At 44.3% G+C, this 23490-nt stretch overlaps 1 protein-coding gene across 2 annotated transcripts in view; it reads left to right on the forward strand.

Annotated features, from left to right (window-relative positions):
* LOC120933238 (serine/threonine-protein kinase N1-like) overlaps window positions 1–23490 on the forward strand; it is a 126442-nt gene that overhangs the window by 97379 nt on the left and 5573 nt on the right. For both annotated transcript variants that reach the window (XM_040346336.1, XM_040346337.1), the window contains exons 17-21: window positions 212–274; window positions 1751–1827; window positions 5015–5157; window positions 10627–10734; window positions 13852–13932. In XM_040346336.1, the coding sequence (XP_040202270.1) occupies window positions 212–274; window positions 1751–1827; window positions 5015–5157; window positions 10627–10734; window positions 13852–13932 (472 nt within the window). The remainder of the gene's footprint in view (window positions 1–211; window positions 275–1750; window positions 1828–5014; window positions 5158–10626; window positions 10735–13851; window positions 13933–23490) is intronic.

Consider the following 23490-nt stretch of genomic DNA (forward strand, 5'->3'; position numbering starts at 1 on the left):
GTAAAAATACTGACAGTTGGCAACACTGCGATTTGTATGGTCATGTGAATGAGCAATTATTGAATAAGCCTTGCTGTGTGTATTTGAGGATATTTTTTTTTTTAATTTTCATTCTTTATTTATCTTTTTTCTTATTCACATTTAGTTATACAACTTGCAAGTGCAGAGTTCCTTTATCCGCCATTTTAATTTGTACTCTTTCCTCTCGCAGGTTCTATGCTGCCTGTGTACTCCTCGGTCTTCAGTTCTTGCATAGCAAGGACATTGTCTACAGGTGAGCTGATGACATTTCTATGCATAGTGCATCCTAAATTGTTTATCTAAGATATCATTCCCATAAATAACCTGTAGCATGTGTTCTGTGTTTGGGGTCTTATGCCTTATACACACGGTCAGAATTTCTGACAACAAATGTTCGATGTGAGCTTTTAGTCGGATATTCCGACCGTGTGTAGGCTCCATCGGACATTTGCTGTCGGAATTTCCGTTTGAGAGCTGGTTCTCCATTTTTCTGACAACAAAAGTTCTTGTCGTAAATTCCGATCGTCTGTAGCCAATCCAACGCACAAAAATTCTATGCATGCTCGGAATCATTAAGTCTGCATCTTACGGGAGCTGCGGTGGCTCGACGCAATTGGCACTGCGCTGACAAGCCATTCACCTCTGCAGCTAGAGGTTCGGATCCCGGTCTCAGCTACATGTGGATTGAGTTTGGTGGTCTCAGCCCGGCTCCCGGTGGGTGTGCTATGCGAGGTAAGCTTGCTCTTAGTACGCCCACCCCCCTCCCACAAAAACCACCACACTTACACGCACTCGAAATTGGGTTAACATGCACGCACTTTGACCACGCGGTCTCTAAAAAGAGAGGCGAAGGACTAACGGGGCTGGTTGAGCGGGCTAGATCCTCTCACTCCCTTATAGGGAGTCCCTCTGCCCCGTTGGGCTTCAAAGCGGAGCAGGTAGGGCGGGCTGTGTGGGAGGACCCCCTCACACACCCACCATTGCCACCCGGGGCATGGAGAAAGGTGGCAAATTGCCTCTGGGGGAGGCCTGCCTACTCCCAACTCCTGCAGTCCGGCTCCTCTCTCGAGTACACGCACAAAATACACTTTAAAAAAAAGAAAAAAGAAAAAAACAACAAAAAAAAAAGTCTGCATCTTACTGTGTCACCTGCCTGCATTTGATTAGCGAGGGATAAGCTTGTGTTTGTCTGAACCAGATTCGGGTCCAAACCAGAATGTCAGCCATCATTTCTGGGCTAATCAATGAGCTGCAAGTGGGGGCCATATTGGATCAATGATGTCATAAGTTAGCTGGACAGGGTGTCCACAGCTCACTGGCCATGGATGACAGCGGACCTCCAGTTTTGGACCTGAACCTGGTTTGGCCAAACATAAGCTCTTCCCTGCTCATCATATGCAAGCAGGTGACAATTATGAAAAGTGCATAACCTGCAGTTATGAAAAGTGTTGTCAGCCACTAGCTATGAGTGTAGCAGGGCAGTGTGAATCACAAAACTGGCTAAACAGAATTATTTTGACTGGTAAAAACCTTAAATCACGTGTCCAGTAATACATCATACCATTCACGCGCTGTGATCACCGATCAGTCTTTGTGTAGGTCTCTGCAGCTACAGAATTGTACCGAATAGCCTGTAGTAGGTGGGTGAACAATGCTGCCATTCAGAGTGTTGGGATTTACTAGTGGTAGTTAAATTATGGAGATTGGATTGTTCTTTGATTGCTTTCAGGGATTTAAAACTGGATAATCTGCTTCTGGACTCAGAAGGATATGTGAAATTAGCGGATTACGGGCTCTGTAAAGAAGGTCAGTGCTCAGTCTGTCTGTACACTTTATATATGTCTTATATATAGGCTTCTGTACAATAACACAACAAGACAAGCAACGACAATGGGCAATGTGAAGTAACCAGAAATCATCCTTTACTGGCTCTTCTAATCTAATATCTGATTGCTTGCTAAAGGTTTGCAGCTCATTTTCATTATTCTGTATACTTGCCACATATACACTATATTTTTTCTTGCATAAACAGTTTATTGAATGTTCACGGTAATACAATAGGAAAAAGGGTTACATGTAGTTTACAAAGTCACAAGCACATGAAATAACAGCTGAGCTAAGACTGGGAAAACCCAGAAGGTTAGCAAAATACAACAAAAAAAACAAGGCCAAATGAACCATTTCTAAACAGTAATAATACTCTCCTCTGTGGGGTGGGAGTGTTCACACACAGCCCTCGTGGGCCCTAGTCCATTGATCTGGGCAGGCAGGGGGAAGAAAAGGGGGGGGGGTTAGGGGGCAGGGGTGAGGTGAGAGGAAGAACATGAGCAGGTAAGGGAACGGGGGTGAGGACATCACCAACTGCCCTCTCCATTGTCTAGCAGTCAAAACAGCAAGGTGTGTTACACCATCAGTGTAACACAGAGGTGACCCTCAGGGTCAATGGTTATTTAGCCCTATGGTAAGTCACTTTGTGTCTTGTGTAAGCTCCTTGTATAATTGAGAGCTTTTAAACATTTTTCCTGAAGACAAGCAGACTAAGGACATGGATTACTGGAACCATGTCCTGTGGTCTGATGAGACCAAGATAAACGTATTTGGTTCAGATGGTGTCAAGCGTGTGTGGCGGCAACCAGGTAAAGAGTACAAAGACAAGTGAGCTAGATTCACATAGATCAGCGGATCTTTAGATCCACGTGACCTATGTGATTTAAGATCCGCTGCCGCAAGTTTGAGAGGCAAGTGGGTAATTCACAAAACACTTACCTCCAAACTTGCGGCGGCGGATCGTAAATCCCCCGGCGGAATTCAAATTCCGCGGCTAGGGGGAGTGTACTATTTAAATCAGGCGCATCCCCGCGACGATTTAAATGCGCATGCCCCGTCCGCTAATTTTCCCGGCGTGCATTGCTCCCACTGACGTCGCTAGGATGTCAGTGGTTTTGGCATGAGCGTAACTTGCGACGAGCGGTTTTGTGAATCAGCGTACGCAACCGATGTAAAAAAAAAAAAATTGACGCGAGAACGACGGCTATACTTAACATTGGCTGCGCCTCATAGAAGCAGGGGTAAGTATACGCCGGGAAAACCGCTACGTAAACGTCGTAACAACACTGCGTCGGGCCCGCGTACGTTTGTGAATTGGCGTATCTCGCTGATTTACATATTTCTCAGCGTAAATCAGCGAGAACGCCCCCAGCGGCCATTTTGAAATTGCAGTTAAGATCCGACGGTGTAACACAGTTACACCTGTCGGATCTTAGGCATATCTATGCGTAACTGATTCTATGAATCAGGCGCATAGATACGACCGGCCTTAGTCAGAGATACGACGGCGTATCAGGAGATACACCGTTGTATCTCTCTGTGAATCTGGCCCAAGTGTGTCTTGCCTACTGTCAAGTATGGTGGTGGAAGTGTCGTAGTCTGGGGCTGCATGAATGCTTCCAGGGAGCTACAGTTTATTGAGGGAACCAGGAATGCCAACATGTACTGTGACATACTGAAGCAGAGCATGATCCCCTCCCTTCAGAGACTGGGCCGCTGGGCAGTATTCCAACATAACGACCCCAAACACACCTCCAAAATGACCACTGCCTTGCTAAAGAAGCTGAGGGTGAAGTGATGGACTGGCCAAGCATGTCTCCAGACCTAAACCCTATTGAGCATCTGTGGGGCATCCTCAAACAGAAGGTGGAGGAGCGCAAGGTCTCTAGCTCCCTGATGTTGTCATGGAGGAGTGGAGGAGGACTCCAGTGGCAACCTGTGAAGCTCTGGTGAACTCCATGCCCAATGGGGTTAAGGCAGTGCTGGAAAATAATGGTGGCCACACAAAATATTGACACTTTGGGCCCAATTTGGAAATTTTCACTTAGGGGTGTACTCACTTTTGTTGCCAGCGGTTTAGACATTAATGGCTGTGTGTTGAGTTATTTTGAGGGGACAGCAAATTCAGACTGTTATACAAGCTGTACACTCACTACTTTGTAGCAAAGTGTCATTTCTTCAGTGTTGTCACATGAAAGGATATAATAAAATATTTACAAAAATGTGAGGGGTGTACTCAGTTTTGTGAGATACTGTATATACCCAGGTTCCACCACTACTTCATCCATCAGAAGTGTTTTCCTTCTCTTATATGTATGCAGAATGGTGCAGGGAAGTGGCAGTGAGGCATAGCTACCTGTCCTGGCCTGCTTGTCTTCACGATCCACCTCGCGCATCCATCCCAAGGACCAGCATGACAGAACAGGTTATCTTCCCTTGGCTCTGCAATGCCGCTTTGATCTGATGTCTAAGATATGGTTGGGGGTACAGGAGCTGGTGGCATGGCAAGGTTGGTCACAATCTAACCATATGTTGCCGACCCCGGGTTAAAGAGTGCTTGGGCCTAGCAACGATTTGGCTGTTACTGTCACATGTGGGGAGGGGGGGATGGCATATGCTCCCCTATACCCAGAAGCATATGTTAAGACAGAGAAAGGAGAGGCAAAGGAGTGCTGGAGAGGTGAGTATTAATGGATCAGGCTTTTTACAGATGCTGTCACTGTCCCCTGAATGGCAAAGTTACATTTTCTCCTTAAAGTTTAGAAATTGCTGTATAATGGATTCTGCATTAAATTCAAAAATATTTTACGCCCCACTTGTTGGCTTTGTTACCCACAAAACCTTTCTATATACAGTGGTGGGCACTTTTATTTGTGTGAAGCACTGCGGTGTCACCCAAACAGGATTTGTTTAATTTACAGACCAATGTACAGCTGTTGGACTCGATTGAAATTTTGGGTTTATCAACATTTTTTGTACAGATTACCAATTACTATGTCACCTAAGGAGGACTGATGTGGATTATTTTTATTATTATCATTGGCGCAGTTTACAAACTTGTTTTCTTTCTATATAGTCATTGCTGCTATGCTTAGGTGTTATAATTTGTCATTCTACCTTATTTCTGCGTAAGTTGCCTTCCTTATCTTATGTGTGTTTCCATTAGGTATGGGCCCATCTGTTCGCACCTCCACATTCTGTGGTACCCCAGAATTCTTGGCTCCTGAGGTCCTGACGGATGCCTCCTACACACGGGCGGTGGACTGGTGGGGCTTTGGTGTTCTGATCTATGAGATGATGGTTGGAGAGGTAAAAGTATTGCTGTTCATGGATCATTGTATGCATTGGTCTTATCAATTAGGAACAATAGTAACAGTCCCATTGTTATTTGAGATAAAAACATGGCCCCAACTTGCTTATGAATTTAAAGTACTACTTCACTTTTTTCCTGTGTTTCTTTTAAATTTGATATTGTGTAGGGGGATAGAGTCCTAGTCCCAGGACGGGTGCTTTTTTAGAGAGTTATGCCCCGTACACACAATCGTAATTTCCGTCGGAATAAACTCAGATGGATTTTTCTGACGGAATTCAATTCAAGCTGTCTTCCATACACACTGTCACACCAAATTCCGACCGTCCAAAACGCGGTGACATCCAACACTAAGATGAGCCAAGAAAAATTAAGTTTAATGCTTCTGAGCATGGGTCGACTTGATTCTGAGCATACATGTTTTTTTTCTCCTTCGGAGTTCCATACAGACAAACTAAATTTTTTTCATCAGAAAAAAAGAGCACATGTTCTCTTTCCAAGTCCATGGGAATTTTCGATGGAAAAACTCCGATGGGGCACACACACGGTCGGAATATCCGATGGAAAAATTCCATCTGACTTTTTCTATCGGAAATTCTGATCATGTGTACAAGGCATTAGAGACCACACTGTGAAGAGAGGCATTGACTATTACAATGTTATATAGTGTAAGGAGTGCTGGCTATTTCTTTAACCACTTCCCGCCCGGCCTATGGCCGATTTACGTCCGGGAAGTGGTTATGAAATCCTGACAGGACGTTCTAGAACGTCCTGCAGGATTTCATGCCGCGCGCGCCCGTGGGGGCGCGCATCGCGGCGATCGGTGATGCGGGGTGTCAGTCTGACACCCTGCATCTCCGATCTCGGTAAAGAGCCTCCGGCGGAGACTCTTTACCACGTGATCAGCCGTGTCCAACCACGGCTGATCACGATGTAAACAGGAAGAGCCGCCGATGGCTCTTCCTCACTCGCGTCTGACAGACGCGAGTAGAGGATAGCCGATCGGCGGCTCTCCTGACAGGGGGGGTTCGCGCTGATTGTTTATCAGCGCAGCCCCCCCTCGGATCGCCACACTGGACCACCAGGGTGGGCAAAAAAAAAAAAAAAGACAGAAAAAAAAAAAAAGTCTAAAAAATAAATAAAAAAAAAAACATAAAGAAAAAAGATGCCAGTCAGTGCCCACAAATGGGCACTGACTGGCAACAATCAGTGCTGCCACCCCAGTGTCCATCAGCGCCACCCCAGTGTCCATCAGCGCCACCCCAGTGTCCATCAGCGCCACCCCAGTGTCCATCAGTGCCACCCCACAGTGCCCATCCATGCCCAGTGCCCACCTAGCAGTGCCCATCTGTGCCACCCATAAGTATCCATCAGTGCCGCCCATGAGTGCCCATCTGTGCCGCCTATGAGTGCCCAGTGCCGCCCATGAGTGCCCATCAGTGCCGCCTATGTGTGCCCATCAGTGCCGCCTATGTGTGCCCATCAGTGCCGCCTATGTGTGCCCATCAGTGCCGCCTATGTGTGCCCATCAGTGCCGCCTATGTGTGCCCATCAGTGTCGCATACCAGCGCCGCCAATCAGTGCCACCTCATCTGTGCCCGTCAGTACTACCTCATCGATGTCCATCAGTGCCATCTCATCGGTGCCCATTAGTGCCGCCATATCAGTGCCCGTAATTGAAAGAGAAAACTTATTTACAAAAAAATTAACAGAAAAAAATAAAAACGTAATTTTTTTTCCAAATTTTCAGCCTTTTTTTAGTTGTTGCGCAAAAAAAAAAAATCGCAGAGGTGATCAAATACCACCAAAAGAAAGCTCTATTTGTGGGGAAAAAAGGACGCCAATTTTGTTTGGGTACAGTGTAGCATGACCGCGCAATTGCCATTCAAAGTGCGACAGTGCTGAAAGCTGAAAATTGGCTTGGGCGGGAAGCTGCGTAAGTACCTGGTATGGAAGTGGTTAAGGTATTACCTTGTTAATCACACTACATCTGTACAGGAGCAGGGATGCTTGAAAGTGTTGTGTTAAACCAAGTAAATACAAAATGCCGTTTTTGAATTGTGATTTATAAAGGGGAAAAGCTATCCAAACCGGCCTGGCCCAATGTGAAAAATGAATTGCCCCCTTAAACCTAATACCTGGCTGTGTCATCGTTAGCACTAACAACTGCAATCAGTTGCGTTTGCGATAACTGGCAATGAGTCTGTGGAAGAATTTTGGCCCACTTTGCTGGTGTGTTTTGGATCATTGTCCTGCTGCATAACCCAAGTGCTCTTGAGCTTGAGGTCAGGAACTGATGGCTGGACATTCTCCTTCAGGATTTTCTGGTAGAGCGCAGAATTCATGGTTCCATCAATTATGGCAAGTTGTCCATTACACTACCACCACCATGTTTGCTATTGTTATGATGTTAATTTTTTGAAATGCTGGGTTAGTTTTTTGTCAGATGTAACGGGATGCACACCTTCCAAAAAGTTAAACTTTTGTCTCATCATTCCACAGATATTTGCCCAAAAGTCTTGAGAATAGTCTTGAGCCATTTTATTTGGCAAATGTGAGATGAGCCTTTGTGTTATTTTTGGTCAGCAGTGGCTTTTGCCTTGGAACTCTCCCATGGATGCCATTTGTACGCAGTCTCTTTCTTATTGTTTAATCCTGTACACTGACCTTAACTGAGGCAAGTGAGGTATGCAGTTCTTTAGATATTGTTTTGGGTTCTTTTATGACCTCCTGAATGAGTTGTCCTTGTGCTCTTGGAGTAATTTTGGTAGGCCAGCTACTCTTGGGAAGGTTCCAAGTTTTCTCCATTTGTGGATAATGGCTCTCACCATGGTTCACTGTAGTCTCAAAGCCTTAGAAATGGCTTTATAACCCATTCCAGACTGATGCATGCCAATAACCGTATTTTCCGCTCCATAAGACGCACCTGACCATATGATGCACCTAGGTTTTAGAGGGGGAAAACAAGAAAAAAAATATTCTGAATTAAATGGTGTACTAAAATATTTACCAGTGCCCATGCAGCCTGACCAGTTCCAATTAAATTCAACCTGACCTGTGGCAATAAAATGCAGCCTGACCTGTGCTATGAAATGCAGCCTGATTTTTGCCATGAAATGCAGCCTGATTAGTGCCATGAAATGCAGCCTTACCTGTGCCACCTCCGCCACACACAGATTGACATTATTTATACATCCACCTGTCACTCAGAAGACAGAGCAGCCGCCGCAGCCATACTCCATTCGGCCGCTCAGGCTGCTCTGTCTTCTGTGAGTGATAGGCCCAGCGGGAGATCGCCCCAGCACTCGTGGGATATGGCCCGGTGTTGTAACATGGCGGCGGTGAGGGGGTGCCTGGTCAGTATTCGCTCAGAAAGACGCAGAGACATTTTCCAGCATTTTTTGGGGGGAATGAACTGCATCTTATGGAGAGAAAAATACGGTACTTTGCTTCTTATCTGTTCTTTAATTTCTTTATATCGCGGCATGATGTGTCGCTTTTTGAGATCTTTTAGCGTGCTTCACTTTGTCAGACAGCTTCTATTTAAGTGATTTCTTGATTTAATGGGTCTGGCAGTAATCAGGCCTGGGTGTGGCAAGTGAACTTTAACTTTGCTTTTCAAAAAAAAATGGTTATTCACTGTTCATTCATGATCTAGCGTGGGGGGGTTGTAAATTACTTTTTCACACTGGGCCAGGCAGGTTTGGATGGCCTTTTTTCCTTTAATAAATTAAATCATCGTGTAAAAATAGAATGTTATCTTTATGTAATAATAAAGTTTGCGTGATTATCTGAATCATTTAAGTGTGACAAAGATCAGAAAAAAAATCAGGAAAGGGGCAAATACTTTTTTACAGCACTGTATATGTACAGAATATATATTTTCTCTTTAATACTGTGATTGAATATGACAATTACCATATTAAACAAAGACACTCTGCCATCTTTTGGCTGAAGGGCCAAAAGCATTCTGCCATATGCAGTCTGAAGGCTAATTTTGCAATCAAAGCCCCCATGTGATCACTAGCTGCCATAGTGTTCTCATGACATGGAAGCAATCTGATTGATTTCTGATTGTTCTTGGTGATCAGAGCTGTCAGTAATATAAAGGTTGCAGGTGTAGTGGGTTAAACATTGTCTGTTGTCACAGAAGGAATTTACAATTAGTGGAATGCTGCCTTTTTGCGAGCATTACTTACACCTCTATAGATAACTGTAGACAGCTATAGGGTCTATGTTGACTGGCTTTGGGCCTATGCTTCTGCAATCCTTCAGAATTCATTAGTAGTTGCATTTTTTGACCTGCAGTTGACACTCTTCTGACCTGCTTCGAGCAGGTTTGGCATTTCCATTGACTTGTTAAGCCTCGTACACACGACCGAGGAACTCGACGGGCGAAACACATCGTTTTCCTCGTCGAGTTCCTTGTCAGGCTGTCGAGGAACTCGACAAGGCAAGTTTCTCCATTCCCGTCGAGGAAATAGAGAACTTGTTCTCTTTTTGGCTCGTCGAGTTTCTCGACAGTTTCCTCTACGAAAATGTACACACGACCGGTTTCCTCGGCAAAAAAATATCTCCCAGCAAGTTTCTTGCTGGTTTTTGCCGAGAAACTCGGTCGTGTGTACGAGGCCTAAGGGGATGCAACATCTGTCTAATGCAAACAAAGTCCTATCAACACAGGCCCATATATACAAATCAGTTAGTATATATGGGCCTGTACTAAATAAAGTTAGTATGCAACTTATGATGCAATGAATCACAATTGATTCCAACTATTATAGCAGTTTAGATGTGATTGAATATGAGAATTCTTAAAGCGGATGTGCCATGGGAACAAAATATTAAAAGTCAGCAGCTACAAATACTGCAGCTGCTGACTTTTAATAATAGGACACTTACCTGTCCTGGAGTCCAGCGCCGATCGCAGCAGAGCACGAGCGATCGCTCGTCACTCTGCTGCTCCCCCCGCCATCCACGCTGAGGGAACCAGGAAGTGAAGCGCTGCGGCTTCACTGCCCGGTTCCCTACGGCGCATGCGCGAGTCGCGCTGCGCCCGCCGATTGGCTCACACGCTGTGTGCTGGGAGCCGAGTGTTCCCAGCACACAACGGGCGACAGACGGGATGTGACGGAATGCCCGTCTTTCGCCCGTATCGTGTGGCCGGAAGTGGGTGCAAATACCTGTCTTTAGACAGGTGTCTGCACCCCCCTCCCCCCTGAAAGGTGTCAAAAGTGACACCGGAGGGGGGGAGGGTTCCGATCAGCGGGACTCCACTTTAGGGTGGAGGACCGCTTTAAGATAGACATCAGTTAATAACAAATACAAAAACAAAGCAAGAGTTTTCTAATTGAGACCTTGGATCTTGAGTTGTTTCCTGAGTGGCCAGCCAGAATAAATTGGATGATATCCCTCTACTGTCCTGTATTTGCCTCCTTCTGTCTTTAATAATGTTTCCATGTGTGTCACAGTCTCCGTTCCCGGGAGATGAAGAGGAGGAGGTGTTTGACAGTATCGTCAATGATGAAGTCCGATACCCACGATTCCTCTCTGCTGAAGCCATTGCCATCATGAGAAGGGTGAGAACATCAATTGTATTAATACTGATGATGGTAATGAAACTATTAGTGCTAAAAAAAAAAAACGTGCTGCCCCTTTTAAATAATGAAAAACATGATTCAGTGTAAAAACATATAGAATAACAATATGTGCAAAGACCAAAATAAAAAATGGGAAATTAATATGTAAGCAATTCAATACAGATCACCATAATAAATCAATATCAGTTGTGCAAATAGCAAGTGAATTGGCTAATTGAAAAAAATAAACAAAGTGTTATATTAATAGTGCAATAATAACTGATAAAAATAAAGTCCATCAAACAGAGCTCTGATGCGATAACAGTCCAAAACGTATTAACGGTGAATAAAGTGCTCAGTGCTGTAAACAATTCCACTCTTCAGTGCTCCTGTGCAAGTAGGTGCTCTTTATTAGAACGAGGGGCCTCTTACCATAGGTAAATGATCTCGAATGACAGAGATTAAAAAACACCCAAATGATTTCCCCAGTGTGGTGGGTTCATAGGCAGCAGACTTCCAAGGAAACACTTTCAGATGCGAGTTCTAAGGCCTCGTACACACGACCGAACATGTCTGCTGAAACTGGTCTGCGGACCAGTTTCAGCAGACATGTTCGGTCGTCTGTACGGGCGACCGGACCGGATTCCCGGCCGAGCGGACAGGTTTCCAGCGGACAAATGTTTCTTAGCATGCTAAGAAACATGTCCGCTGGAAGCCTGTCCGTCGGACATGTTCGGTCGTCTGTATGACTCACCAGACATGTCCGCTCGGCCGAAAGCCCTCGCATGCGTCTAAGTGATTCGACGCATGCGTGGAAGCATTGACCTTCCAGGGTCGCGGCCACGTCACCGCGTATCCTGTCCGCGCGGATTTCTGTTTGATGGTGTGTACAACCATCAGATAGAAATCTCCGACCGGACATGTCCGATGAAAACGGTCCGGCGGATCGTTTTCATCGGACTGTCCGCTCGTCTGTACGGGGCCTAAGGATCAGCCTTTGGTAGTCAGCAGACCACTCTTGACTGAGGCATATACAAAATAATAACAAGGAGATACCTCATAGTGTAATACAGTCTGTACAAATGTATTAATAAAAGAATTGCACTAACATGAAAGCAGTTAAAAATCCTCAGTATTTAAAATAAAAGTAGCTGGCCACGGTATGACCCAATCCGCCAGCACATAATGACATCAAACACTGACTCCACCTGACTCGTTTTCCCACAAATGCTGTCTTCTGGGATTGGAGGTCAATTAAACCTTTAACAGGTGTTTTCCTAGGAACACCAATGATCAGAAATTCTTACACCCTTCCCCACAGTACTAAAAATGTGTTTTAATTTTACTTTGTGTCCCCTACAAAGAAATCCTCATCACTTCCTATCCAGACAGTAAGTGAGGAGGATCTCCCTAATAGGGACACGGACAAAAATAAAATGTCACCGGAGGCTCTGACCCTTCCTCTACCCTATCCAAAAGAGTCTAGAATTGGGCTTTTAATGTGTTGGGGCAAGAGGAGAAGAAAGCATAGGAAGCAATAAGGATGATTTCATCAGTCTTATCAGCCTTTCTCTACCCTTGGAACAAGGTCTCAATAATTACTATATCTAAAGCTATATCTAAAGCTCACAGTACATTAGTGTGATGTTCAATGGGAAGAATGCTCTTTACAATTGTGGTCATTGGGAAGAATTTCCCTTTTACGGATAGCTAAAAAGATAATTAATTGTCTTTGGTTACTTATCTGTGAGGCAAAAATTACTAATTTCGCTACCTGATAAAAAGAAGTACTCATTGCTCAAGGAACCCCAAGCCACCACTGGAGTAACCCTAGGGTTCCATGGAACCCTAGTTGGGAAAGTCTGGTCTATAGAAATGTGGGCTTTTATGTCGCTCTAGTGAATTGAGTATTATAAGGGCTGTCAGCAAGAGCTGAAGATAATGAGAATTTTATAGTATTTTTTTTTTTGTAAATGGGGACCTTGGATAAAGTGAACTGCCTATGATGCCCACAGCCATGACTAGATTTAAAATAAAAGAAACAAAAGAACAAACAAACACACAAAAAAACAACACAAGGGATTTACTTATGTTTAGCAGGCTGTGCCCCTTATGTTGATACCTCTTCTGTTAGGGGAAAACCTCCTCCACCGATGCCCACCCCCACCAAAAAAAATTTCAGTGTGGTGAGGGTTATTAGGACTGAGAAGCTGTCATGTGCCTGTATCAAGAGTGCCCAACTATGCCCACCCTTTCCGCCCAGCTCCTCCATTCATAGTAACCAGTACTACAGCTTCTATGAATTAAATATGGATTAAGGGGGCAGACCTTTCAATCATTTGCCCATTCCCCATTCATAGGTCATTATTCATTGATAGAAGCTGTAGTACTGGTTTCTATGAATGGTGGAGCTGGACGGAAAGGGCAAGCATAGTCAGGCAGTCTTGATGAGAGCCTGTGACAGCTCCTCAGTTCTTTTAAACCCCACCCCAACCACTCTGGGGGGGGGAGAGACAGTAGAGAGATCTGTAAATGAAAGTGTTTCTTAAGGCAACAATTCTATGCATAAGATAAAAAAACATCTGTGTGCAGCAGCCCCCCCTTAGCCCCCAAATACTTATCTGAGCCCATCTTAATCTAGCGATGTTGTACGAGAGACTAGACTATACGGGACTCTCCCTGATTGGATTAGACACATAGCAGTGGCGTCATTGGCTCCTGCTGCTGTCAATCAAAGTCAGTGAGCCAATGAGGAGAGAGGGGGGGCAGGCCAAGCCACGGCTCCATGTCTGAATGAACACAGAGCAACAGCTCGACTCAAGTGCCCCCATAGCAAGCTGCTTGCTCTTGGGGTACTCGGCTGGAGGGAGAGGACAGGGTACTGGTGAGGGACTCGAGAAGAGGAGGATCTGGGCTGCTCTGGGAAAATTCACTGTTCAGAGCAGGTAAGTATAACATGTTTGTATTTTTTTGTTTTGACTGCACTTAGACTTTAGGACACCAAGCACCAGTGTAAACCCCTGAATTTTATTGGTGACTGTAGGCAACACATACATTTTTAAGAGTCTTCTGTGAATCTGGCTCCAAAGTGATTTCATGTTCTCTATCTGTCTGCAGTTACTGCGCAGGAATCCTGATAGACGACTGGGATCTGGAGAGCGTGACGCTGAGGATGTGAAGAAGCAGCCATTTTTTAAGGTGAGCTGCTGTGTAGTACCAGTATGAGAAGTAGAGACTGATCCTCAGGAGGCATTATAGGCCATAATCCAATATTTCACATTATTACTTACTAAGTGTGACCCCTCTGTGCAGCTATATGGAAGGGGGTTAGTTGGCTTTTAAGGGAATTTCTACCCACATTAACAGCTAATAAATAGTGAAGTTGGGAGAATAATAAATTACAGTAAAATACACTATAAAAAAATAAATAAAATCTCAGGCAGGACCACAAATGGATGATGCAGTGTGAGAGGTAACAGACTGAAAACTACAGAATGTATTTTATTTTTGTAAGTTACAATTCTGGATGGCCATAAAATGTGCCATTCAGGGTTCAAGGTATTCACCCACTACTAGTAGAAGGGACACAAGCCAAATTAGGGTTAGTAATAGTAAGTAAACCGAATCCTATATGAAATAAAACATTTATCATTTAGGAAGATGAATTCGGTTCCAGCTTACTATTTGCATGCTTTACTTCATACCTGTCTCTGACCTGTTCCTCCTTATTAACATATACTTTTCCTTGCATGAGGGAATGTTTTGGTCAGTCAGTAGTCACTAGTCCACACTCACTGGCAGAGCTCCAATGTTCTGTGATTTACCATCCCTGGACTATGAAGATGCAGGTAATATCAGTCACACGTCATACAGACTAATGGCTTTGGGCCAGATCCACGTAGATCGGCGTAATTTTAAGCAGGCGTAGCGTATCATAGTTGCGCTACGCCGCCGTTACTTTGAGAGCAAGTGCTATATTCACAAAGCACTTGCGTCTAAAGTTACGGTGGCGTAGCGTAAATGTGTCGGCGTAAGGGCGCCGAATTCAAATGACAAAGATGCGGGCGTGATTTATGTTAAATCAACTTGACCCCACGTAAATGACGTTTTTTTTTAACGGCGCATGCGCCGTCCGTGGGGGTATCCCAGTGCGCATGCTCGAAATCACGTTGCAAATAGTCAATGCTTTTGACGTAAACGTAATTTATGCAAAGCCCTATTAGCGAACGTTTTACGCAAACGACGTACACGACGGAAAATTCGACGCTGGCCCGACGTCAATACTTAACATTGCGTACGCCTCATAGACCCAGGGGTAGCGTTAAGCCGAAAAAAGCCTTACGTAAACGACGTAAAAAAATGCCCTGGCCGGACGTACGTTCTGAGAATCGGCGTATCTAGCTAATTTGCATACTCTACGCGGAAATCAATGGAAGTGCCACCTAGCGGCCAGCGTAAATATGCACCTAAGATCCGACGGCGTACTAAGACGTACGTCAGTCGGATCTAGCCCCCATTCAGACGTATCTTGTTTTGTGGATACAAAACAAAGATACGACGGGGCATCCTAGAAGTTACGCGGCGTATCAATAGATACGCCAACGTAACTTCTTTGTGGATCTGGCCCTTTATGTTTAGGGTGCTTGTAGTGAACTGGAGGGATGGCTCCCACTGTTACAATGCACATGTAGAAATTTCCACCAACAGCACAACATTTGTAATGAATTGGCTTTTGAAGACATCAGTGAAAAAGTATAACCAACCAGATTTTTACCACTGTGCAGATCCCCTTTATCCTGGCCCAAGGCTCATGCCCTGTGCAGTCCCCAAACATTGGTTGGTGACACTTATTTTACTCATTTTAGAATTAATACAATTCTTTATTAAGAAAGGTGTGTTGTTGAAAATTTCTACATGAGATACAACATTGCCTTCTTAAAAGGTATTCTTTCTTGGTTAAAGGGTTTGTAAAGGTTTGTTTTTTTATTTTCTAAATAGGTTCCTTTAACCACTTAAGACCCGGACCATTATGCAGGTAAAAGACCTGGCCACTTTTTGCGATTCGGCACTGTGTCGCTTTAACTGACAATTGCGTAGTCGTGCGACGTGGCTCCCAAACAAAATTGGCGTCCTTTTTTCCCCACAAATAGAGCTTTATTTTGGTGGTATTTGATCACCTCTGCGGTTTTTATTTTTTGCGCTATAAACAAAAATAGAGCGACAATTTTGAAAAAAAAAACAATATTTTTTACTTTTTGCTATAATAAATATCCCCCAAAAAGATATAAAAAACATTTTTTTTCTCAGTTTAGGCCAATACATATTCTTGTACATATTTTTGGTAAAAAAAATCGCAATAAACGTTTAACGATTGGTTTGCGCAAAATTTATAGCGTTTACAAAATAGGGGATAGTTTTATGGCATTTTTATTAATATATTTTTTTTACTACTAATGGCGGCGATCAGTGATTTTTTTCATGACTACGGCAATTTGGCAGACACATCAGACAATTTTGACACATTTTTGGGACCATTGTCATTTTCACAGCAAAAATTGCTATAAAAATGCAGGGCCAGATTCACGTAGAATTCTGGCTGCGTAACGTATTGCATTTACGTTACACTGCCGCAAGTTTTATGGGCAAGTGCTTGATTCACAAAGCACTTGCCTGTAAACTTGCGGCGGCGTAGCGTAAATCCGTCCAGCAGAAAGCCCGCCTAATTCAAATGGGGCGTGTATCATTTAAATTAGGCGCGTTCCCGCGCCGAACGTACTGCGCATGCTCCGTTTTAAAATTTTCCGCCCGTGCTTTGCGTGAAATGACGTTGCACCAACGTCATTTTTTGAACGTCGACGTGAGTTACGTCCTTTCCAATTCACGGACGACTTACGCAAAAAAAAAACAATTTGAAATTCGACGCGGGAACGACGGCCATACTTTAACATGGCAAGTCTAAAGATAGGCCACGAAATACCAGCTTTAACTATACGCCGGGAAAAGCCGACTAGCGACGACGTAAGAGAATGCGATGGCCGCGCGTACCTTCGTAAATCGCCGTAAACAGCTAATTAGCATACCCGACATGGAAAACGACGCAAACTCCACCCAGCGGGCGCCGAAGTATTACACCCACAAGCCGAAGGCGTACGAAGCCGTACGCCTGTCGGATCGAAGCCAGAAGCCGTCGTATCTTGGTTTGAGGATTCAAACTAAAGATACGACGCGGCAAATTTGAAAGTACGCCGGTGTATCAGCAGATACTCCGGCGTACTTCTTCTCTGAATCTGGCCCGCATTGTTTTCTGTGAAAATGACAATTTCAGTTTAGGAGTTAACCACTAGGGGGCGCTTTAGGGGTTATGTGTGACCTCATATGTGTTTCTAACTGTAGGGGGCGGGGCTGGACGTGTGACATCACTGATCGCCTTTCCCTATATCAGGGAACAGACGATCAGTGACATTGCCACTGTGAAGAACGGGGAAGGTGTGTTTACTCACACACACCTCTCCCCGTTCTTCAGCTCCTGTGACCGATCGCAGGACACCGGCGGCGATCGGGTGCCACGAACGCGGTCACGGAGCTTCGGACTGGGTCGCGGGCACGCGCGACCCGCAGCTGGGCACTTAAAGGGGACTACAGGTACGTGCCTGTGCCCAGCCGTGCCATTCTGCCGACGTATATGTGCAGGCGGCGGTTTTTAAGTGGTTAAGCTAGTGCATTGTTGGTTCACTTACCTTGTCCTTCGATTTCCCTTCTAAATGTTTTTTTCTTTGTCTGAATTTCTCACTTCCTGTTCCTCCTCAGTAAGCTTGCCCCCATCATCCGAGCCGTTCTGGCTGGGGGTTCGTCAGCCAGAACAGCTTACTGAGGAGGAACAGGAAGTGAGAAATTCAGACAAAGAAAACAAAGAAAAAAAACATTTAGAAGGGAAATCAAAGAAAAATGCACTAGCTTAAAGGAACCTATTTAGAAAATAAAAAAACAAACCTTTACAACCCCTTTAATCTCTTCTATTCGCAGAGTCCTCATTAGAATACTTTGCATCCATCCTACTGCGTGCTGTAGAATGCTTGTTTGTACATGCCCCAAAAAAATAAAATTGTAAAAAATAATAGAAAATAAAATAATAAAAACCCAAACTACTGACACTGTCCACTAACTGACACTGCCCTACTGACATCATTCTGCACATGCTACCCACCGCCAACGCTCTGCAATCCTTTCCTGCATATACTAACCACCGTAATATGCTCTGCACTCCTCTCCTGCATATACTACCCTCCATCATACACTCCACACTTTTCTATTACACCTACACGGCGCTGAAAATCATCAGCGGTGTGCAGCCAGTGCCAGTGCTGCTTTCTTTTTAGATCGAGTAGCGGCCCTGGCCATGGGTGGGTGGGGCCTTGAATTCCACTGACGCTATGGCCCGCCCCTTGCTATGCGTGCAGTGTTTGGTGACCAGTGTACCTTGGAGGAGCAGGGGAGGAGTGAGGGGTGGGTGGGGCCTTGAATTCCACTGACGCTATGGCCCGCCCCTTGCTATGCGTGCAGTGTTTAGTGACAGTGTACCTTGGAGGAGCAGGGGAGGAGTGAGACCGCGGAATGGAGAAGAGTGCTGCCTGGTTCCTGCTTTGTCAAGTGAAACTAGGCAGCGGCTAGCAGTGTGTGTGGACTGTGAAGAATTATTTAGATCAAAAGCTGAAGCTGAGCTTGCCAGGACAAGGTAAGGTCTTCTTTCTCCTTCCCTGGCTCCCTATCCCCATGCCATGCCATGCCATGTGTAAAATAGAGGAACTTTTTAAAACACTGACCAGACCTGCAGTCCAGGCTGAGTGAGGCCTCAGAGGACACAGCAAAATTTATAGCACATGGCATTACTGTCTATATTTAACTGCTTGATGGGCTTATTTTGGGCCTAGCTGGTTCACATGTATGTGTTTTGGCGGCCCACATTTGCGCAGGCACAGCAGCCCATTCATTTGAATGGGCTGCCATGCCTCCATTTCCTGCAAAAAAAAGCGCATGCCTCATGTAATAGGCTGCGCACACGGCACACTTATGCCCATCAAGCAATGAAATACAACACTGTCTGTCCATTCTGCTGTGACTTATCTGCAGTTCCGGCACTGTCAAACTTTCTGCATTTTTAGGTCACGCTTTTAAAAACACAGTGCGTTTGTGTGTGCAAGAACTGCAGGTAAGTAGCATGGTGCAAAAGCAGAATGGATTTCAAGGCAACTATATTTTTAAAATGCTGAATGCACCTTTTTTTCTGCAGGAAACGAAGGCATGGCCGCCCATTCAAATCAATGGGCTGCTGTGCCTGCACAAATGAGGTCCGCCAAAACACATACATGTGAACCAGCCATGCCCAAAATAAGCTGGAGGGGGGCCCAAAAAAAAATGTTTGCCCAGGGCCCAAACCATATTACAGACGGCCCTGCACCCACCTCCATACACTCCGCACTCCTCTTCTGCACATATTACCCACCTCCATACACTCCACACTGTACATTCCCTACTTAACATTACCACATTCTGCACTATTTAAGTCATCTCAGACTCTATTTAACCACACCCCTTTAGACCACGCCCAATATTTAGAGTAATTTAAACCATGCCCACTAATCAGGCTAATTCTAATATATAGATTCTGATATATTTATCTTTGTCTTTACTTCACCAAAATTGCTAAGGTCAGACCTTGAATACATATCCATTAATTTACAAGTCCTACATTCCTCACCTGTCTAAAGTGTTGGGGGCGACTTTGTTCATATGAGCCACCCACCCTCTTTCTTTTAGGTGGGAGTTCTATTGATCTTATCATTAAAAAAAAAAAAAAACCTAGGGACACAAATTCTATGTAAATACCTATACATTTGGTAGAAGATTAGGTTTCGGTTATTTTTGGTAGAAGACTAGGTTTCGGTTATTTTTGGTAGAAGACTAGGTTTCGGTTATTTTTGGTAGAAGACTAGGTTTCGGTTATTTTTGGTAGAAGACTAGGTTTCTCATCAAACAGATTATGTTTTTCCGTGTCGGGAAATAAAATGGCCCTGTCTGTTCTGTATGCACGCTTAATACTTAACTCTTCCTTGGAAGCCTTTGAGATAGATCCATTGCTTCCTTTTGAGCATCTCTAAGTGTTCAGCGATTTCTCTGTAAATGGATAAACTGTCCTACAGGGACACTTTTAATTGTTTGTTTCTGGATAATAACATTCCGCATGTAATAAAGAATTCCCAGATGAGGTTTCCTGTACCACCATCTGCATAGAACCAGCTACAATATTTCCTTTACGAATAGGATAGAAGAAAATATACATTATTGGTTTCTAAATACTGTGAGAATTTCAGTTATCTTTTAAGCTGGACATATATGGCTACATTTTGTTTAAATGTTCATAGCAAATTTGTTCTTCAGGACATTCTTTCTTGCCATCCTTGAGTTAATAAATTATGTGGTAAAAAGCTTAAACTTTCATCCAGATGTGCTATTTGAATAGAATTCCAGACATATTAAACAGCTTTCATTACATTATGTACATTTTTTTTTTTTTAGAAACGAAAACCACATTCACGGTTAGAATTTTGTTCATTGGCTAAACATTTTTCATCCTGCTCCTTTTAATTTCTAAATCAAATCTCATTTTCTAACAAATTTCTACTGGTATTTTATTTTGCCAGCCTTACTCACATACTTTGTAGTGTATACACAGTCTTTATCAACCAGGATTACATGTAACCCTGCAGAATTTGCTATAAGTTCCGTGAGAAGAGAGTAGTGACAGATTGATCTTCTGCCTATTCTGACCACCAATGTAAAGCCGCGTACACACGATCGGACATTCCGACATTAAAACCGTGGATTTTTTTCCCGATGGATGTTGGCTCAAACTTGTCTTGCATACACACGGTCACACAAATGTTGTCTGAAATTCCAATCGCCAAGAACGCAGTCACGTACAACGCGTACGACAGCACTATAAAAGGGAAGTTTAATACCAAGCGCGCCACCCTTTGGGCTCCTTCTGCTAATCTTGTGTTAGTAGAAGTTTGGTGAGAGACGATTTTGTGCGTCGGAATTGTCTACACACACTCGGAATTTACGAGAAAGGATTTTGTTGTCAAAATTTGAGATCCAGCTCTCACATTTTTGCTGTCGGAAATTCCGACAGCAAATGTCTGATGGAGCCTACACACGGTTGGAATTTCCGACAACAAGCTTCAATCGAACATTTGTTGTCGGAAATTCCGAGCGTGTGTACGCGGCATAGGGGTCACTTCTACACTCGCCACCAATGTAAGGGTCACTTCTTTCCCCGCTTTTTTCTCCTGTCTTCTTCATCCAGTGTTCTTCTTCCTCCTCCGCAGGTAGGGGGCTTATCAGAATCCGGAAGCCCCCTTTAACAAGGGGTCCCCAGATCCCAGCTCCCCCCCATGTGAAAGAGTATGGGGTTCATTGTACCCCATACTCATTCGCCAAAAAAAAGTAGTGTAGTGTAGTGTGACAAAAGACAAGAGACAGTTTTTGACAAGTCCTTAGTTAAAAATGTCTTCTTTTCTTGCTTCTTCCTCCGGCCTTCGTCTTCTTTCCCCCGCTGTCCCTCCCGCCACAAACCCGCTGAAAATAAAAAATACGCTGGGTCCCACCGATCTGTCCGATCCAATGTCATTTTTTATATAACTATGGGGCGTGGCCCCATCTGGAGACCCCCACCTCCTTGTGATGTCACGGACCCACCATGCCCTGGGTGGTGATGTCACAAGGGTGGGCGGGGTCTCTGAATGACTTCACCCGCCCCATAGTTATATAAGAAGTGTCTGACATTGAAGCAGACGGATCGGCGAGACGCAACGTCTGAGGAGGGTCGCTTTTTTTTATTGTCAGCGGGGTTGGTGGCGGGAACGGCTACGAAGGAAGAAGAACACTGAACAAAGAAAACAGGAGAAAGAAGACTGGGAAAGAAGCGGGGGAAGAAGAAGATGTTTTTAATCAAGGACTTGTCAAAAACTTGTCTCTTGTCTTTTGTCACACTACATTCATTTTGGCGAATGAGTAGGAGTACCCCCTACTCATTCACATGGGGGGCTGGGATCTGGGGGCCCCTTGTTAAAGGGGGCTTCCAGATTCTGATAAGCATCCCGTCTGCAGACCCCCACAGCCACTGGCCAGGGTTGTTGGGAAGAGGCCCTTGTCCCCATCAACATGGGGACAAGGTGCTTTGGGGTGGGCACCCCTGCCCCAAAGCACCCCCACCCATGGTGAGGGCATGTGGCCTGGTATGGATTGGGGGACTGGTATGGATTGGGGGGGACCTCACACAGTGTTTCTTCAAAAATTTTAATTGCTGGCATTCAGCTGATGAGTCATCGTTTGTTAAGGATGCGGCGGCCTTAACAACCAGCTATTCTTCACACAGAATTCACTGCAAAAATCACTGCAAAAACGCTCAAAAGCAACATGCATAGATGTGAATCGAGCCTTAGGATTATCTTTAGGAAAACAGTCACATCCCGAGCAGAAAATCCTGTCCCCTGCCAGCATGTTACATATAGGGTTGCCACTTTTTCATCAAGCCAAACCTGAACACTTAAGCGGCGCACAAATTTTTTTTTTCTAGTATACACTTTAGTATTGTAACAGACCTTGGACACCTTTGGGTGCTCCAAAGAGAATAGTAATGCAGCGTGCATAGTGCCCCCTCTCCCTCCTGTTAGGCCCTGTTCTGAGCCACATTCCTGTCTGAATAATATTTCCAGGTTTCAGGCGGACTGAAACCGGACAGATGATTCAAAACCCAGACTGCATTGGTGAACCCTAGTTACAGAGTGGGACCCTTGCTGCAAGGGACAGGGAGGAGCGCCGACAACAGCTGGGCAATGGGAACCTATGGGTGAAGTCACAGTTGTTGTCCCCTTACACAGGGGAGCCGGAGCTGCAGAATCATGTGACTGGACTGGATTAAAGAAAAGGTAAGTATATAGATCTTTTTTTTTTGTACAGGTTATGCAGAATAGGTAGGAGGAGGGTAAAGGGGACATTTTTAGGGATAGGTAGTGTTTGGCTTCACCTGATTTAAATTATTCAACTGGGCTTTCTTTTGCAATCTTTTTTTTATATATATCTGACAAATTTAGGTAAAATATCTGTTCAGCTTCAAGTGAATCTGAGCAATTGCTATGATTATTTAAAAACGAAGGAACAGCTTGCCCAATGCTCTGAATGGTGTGATGTACAAGAACACAGACCTTGAACGTCACAGGAAACCCAATCCATATCCTGCTCCCATTGTTACTGTAGTCATTTACCCAATGACTGTTTTGAAGCTCTTAGTTAACTGGGCACATTTCTCTAATAGCTGGAGATAATTAGGTGGAAAGTGTCCCTGTTGGGCAGTTTATCGATTTGTCCAACACTTTCTAAAGAAAGTGGCGGATCAAAGAGATTTTTTAATGAGAGGTTATCCTATATGGACTATTAATATAAAAATAAAGAATAGCACAGAATATAAACAGGGAGTCTTTACATTTAGACTAAAAAAAAAGAAAAAAAAGAACTGTTGTGATGTGAAACCTATTTTTTGTTTTATTTCGGACAATAAAGGAGACACTGGTGAGGTTTTTCCTAAAAAATCCCTCTAAGAACAAACCCTATAAGTAAGCAAAAGAGTACTCTGCCTATACTTTTAAAATTGCAGCCTCATTTTGCATGCGTGTGAAAATGCATGTTAAAGCTGCATGG

Source organism: Rana temporaria, chromosome 3 (genome assembly GCF_905171775.1).
Source record: "Rana temporaria chromosome 3, aRanTem1.1, whole genome shotgun sequence".
Lineage (NCBI taxonomy): Eukaryota > Metazoa > Chordata > Amphibia > Anura > Ranidae > Rana > Rana temporaria.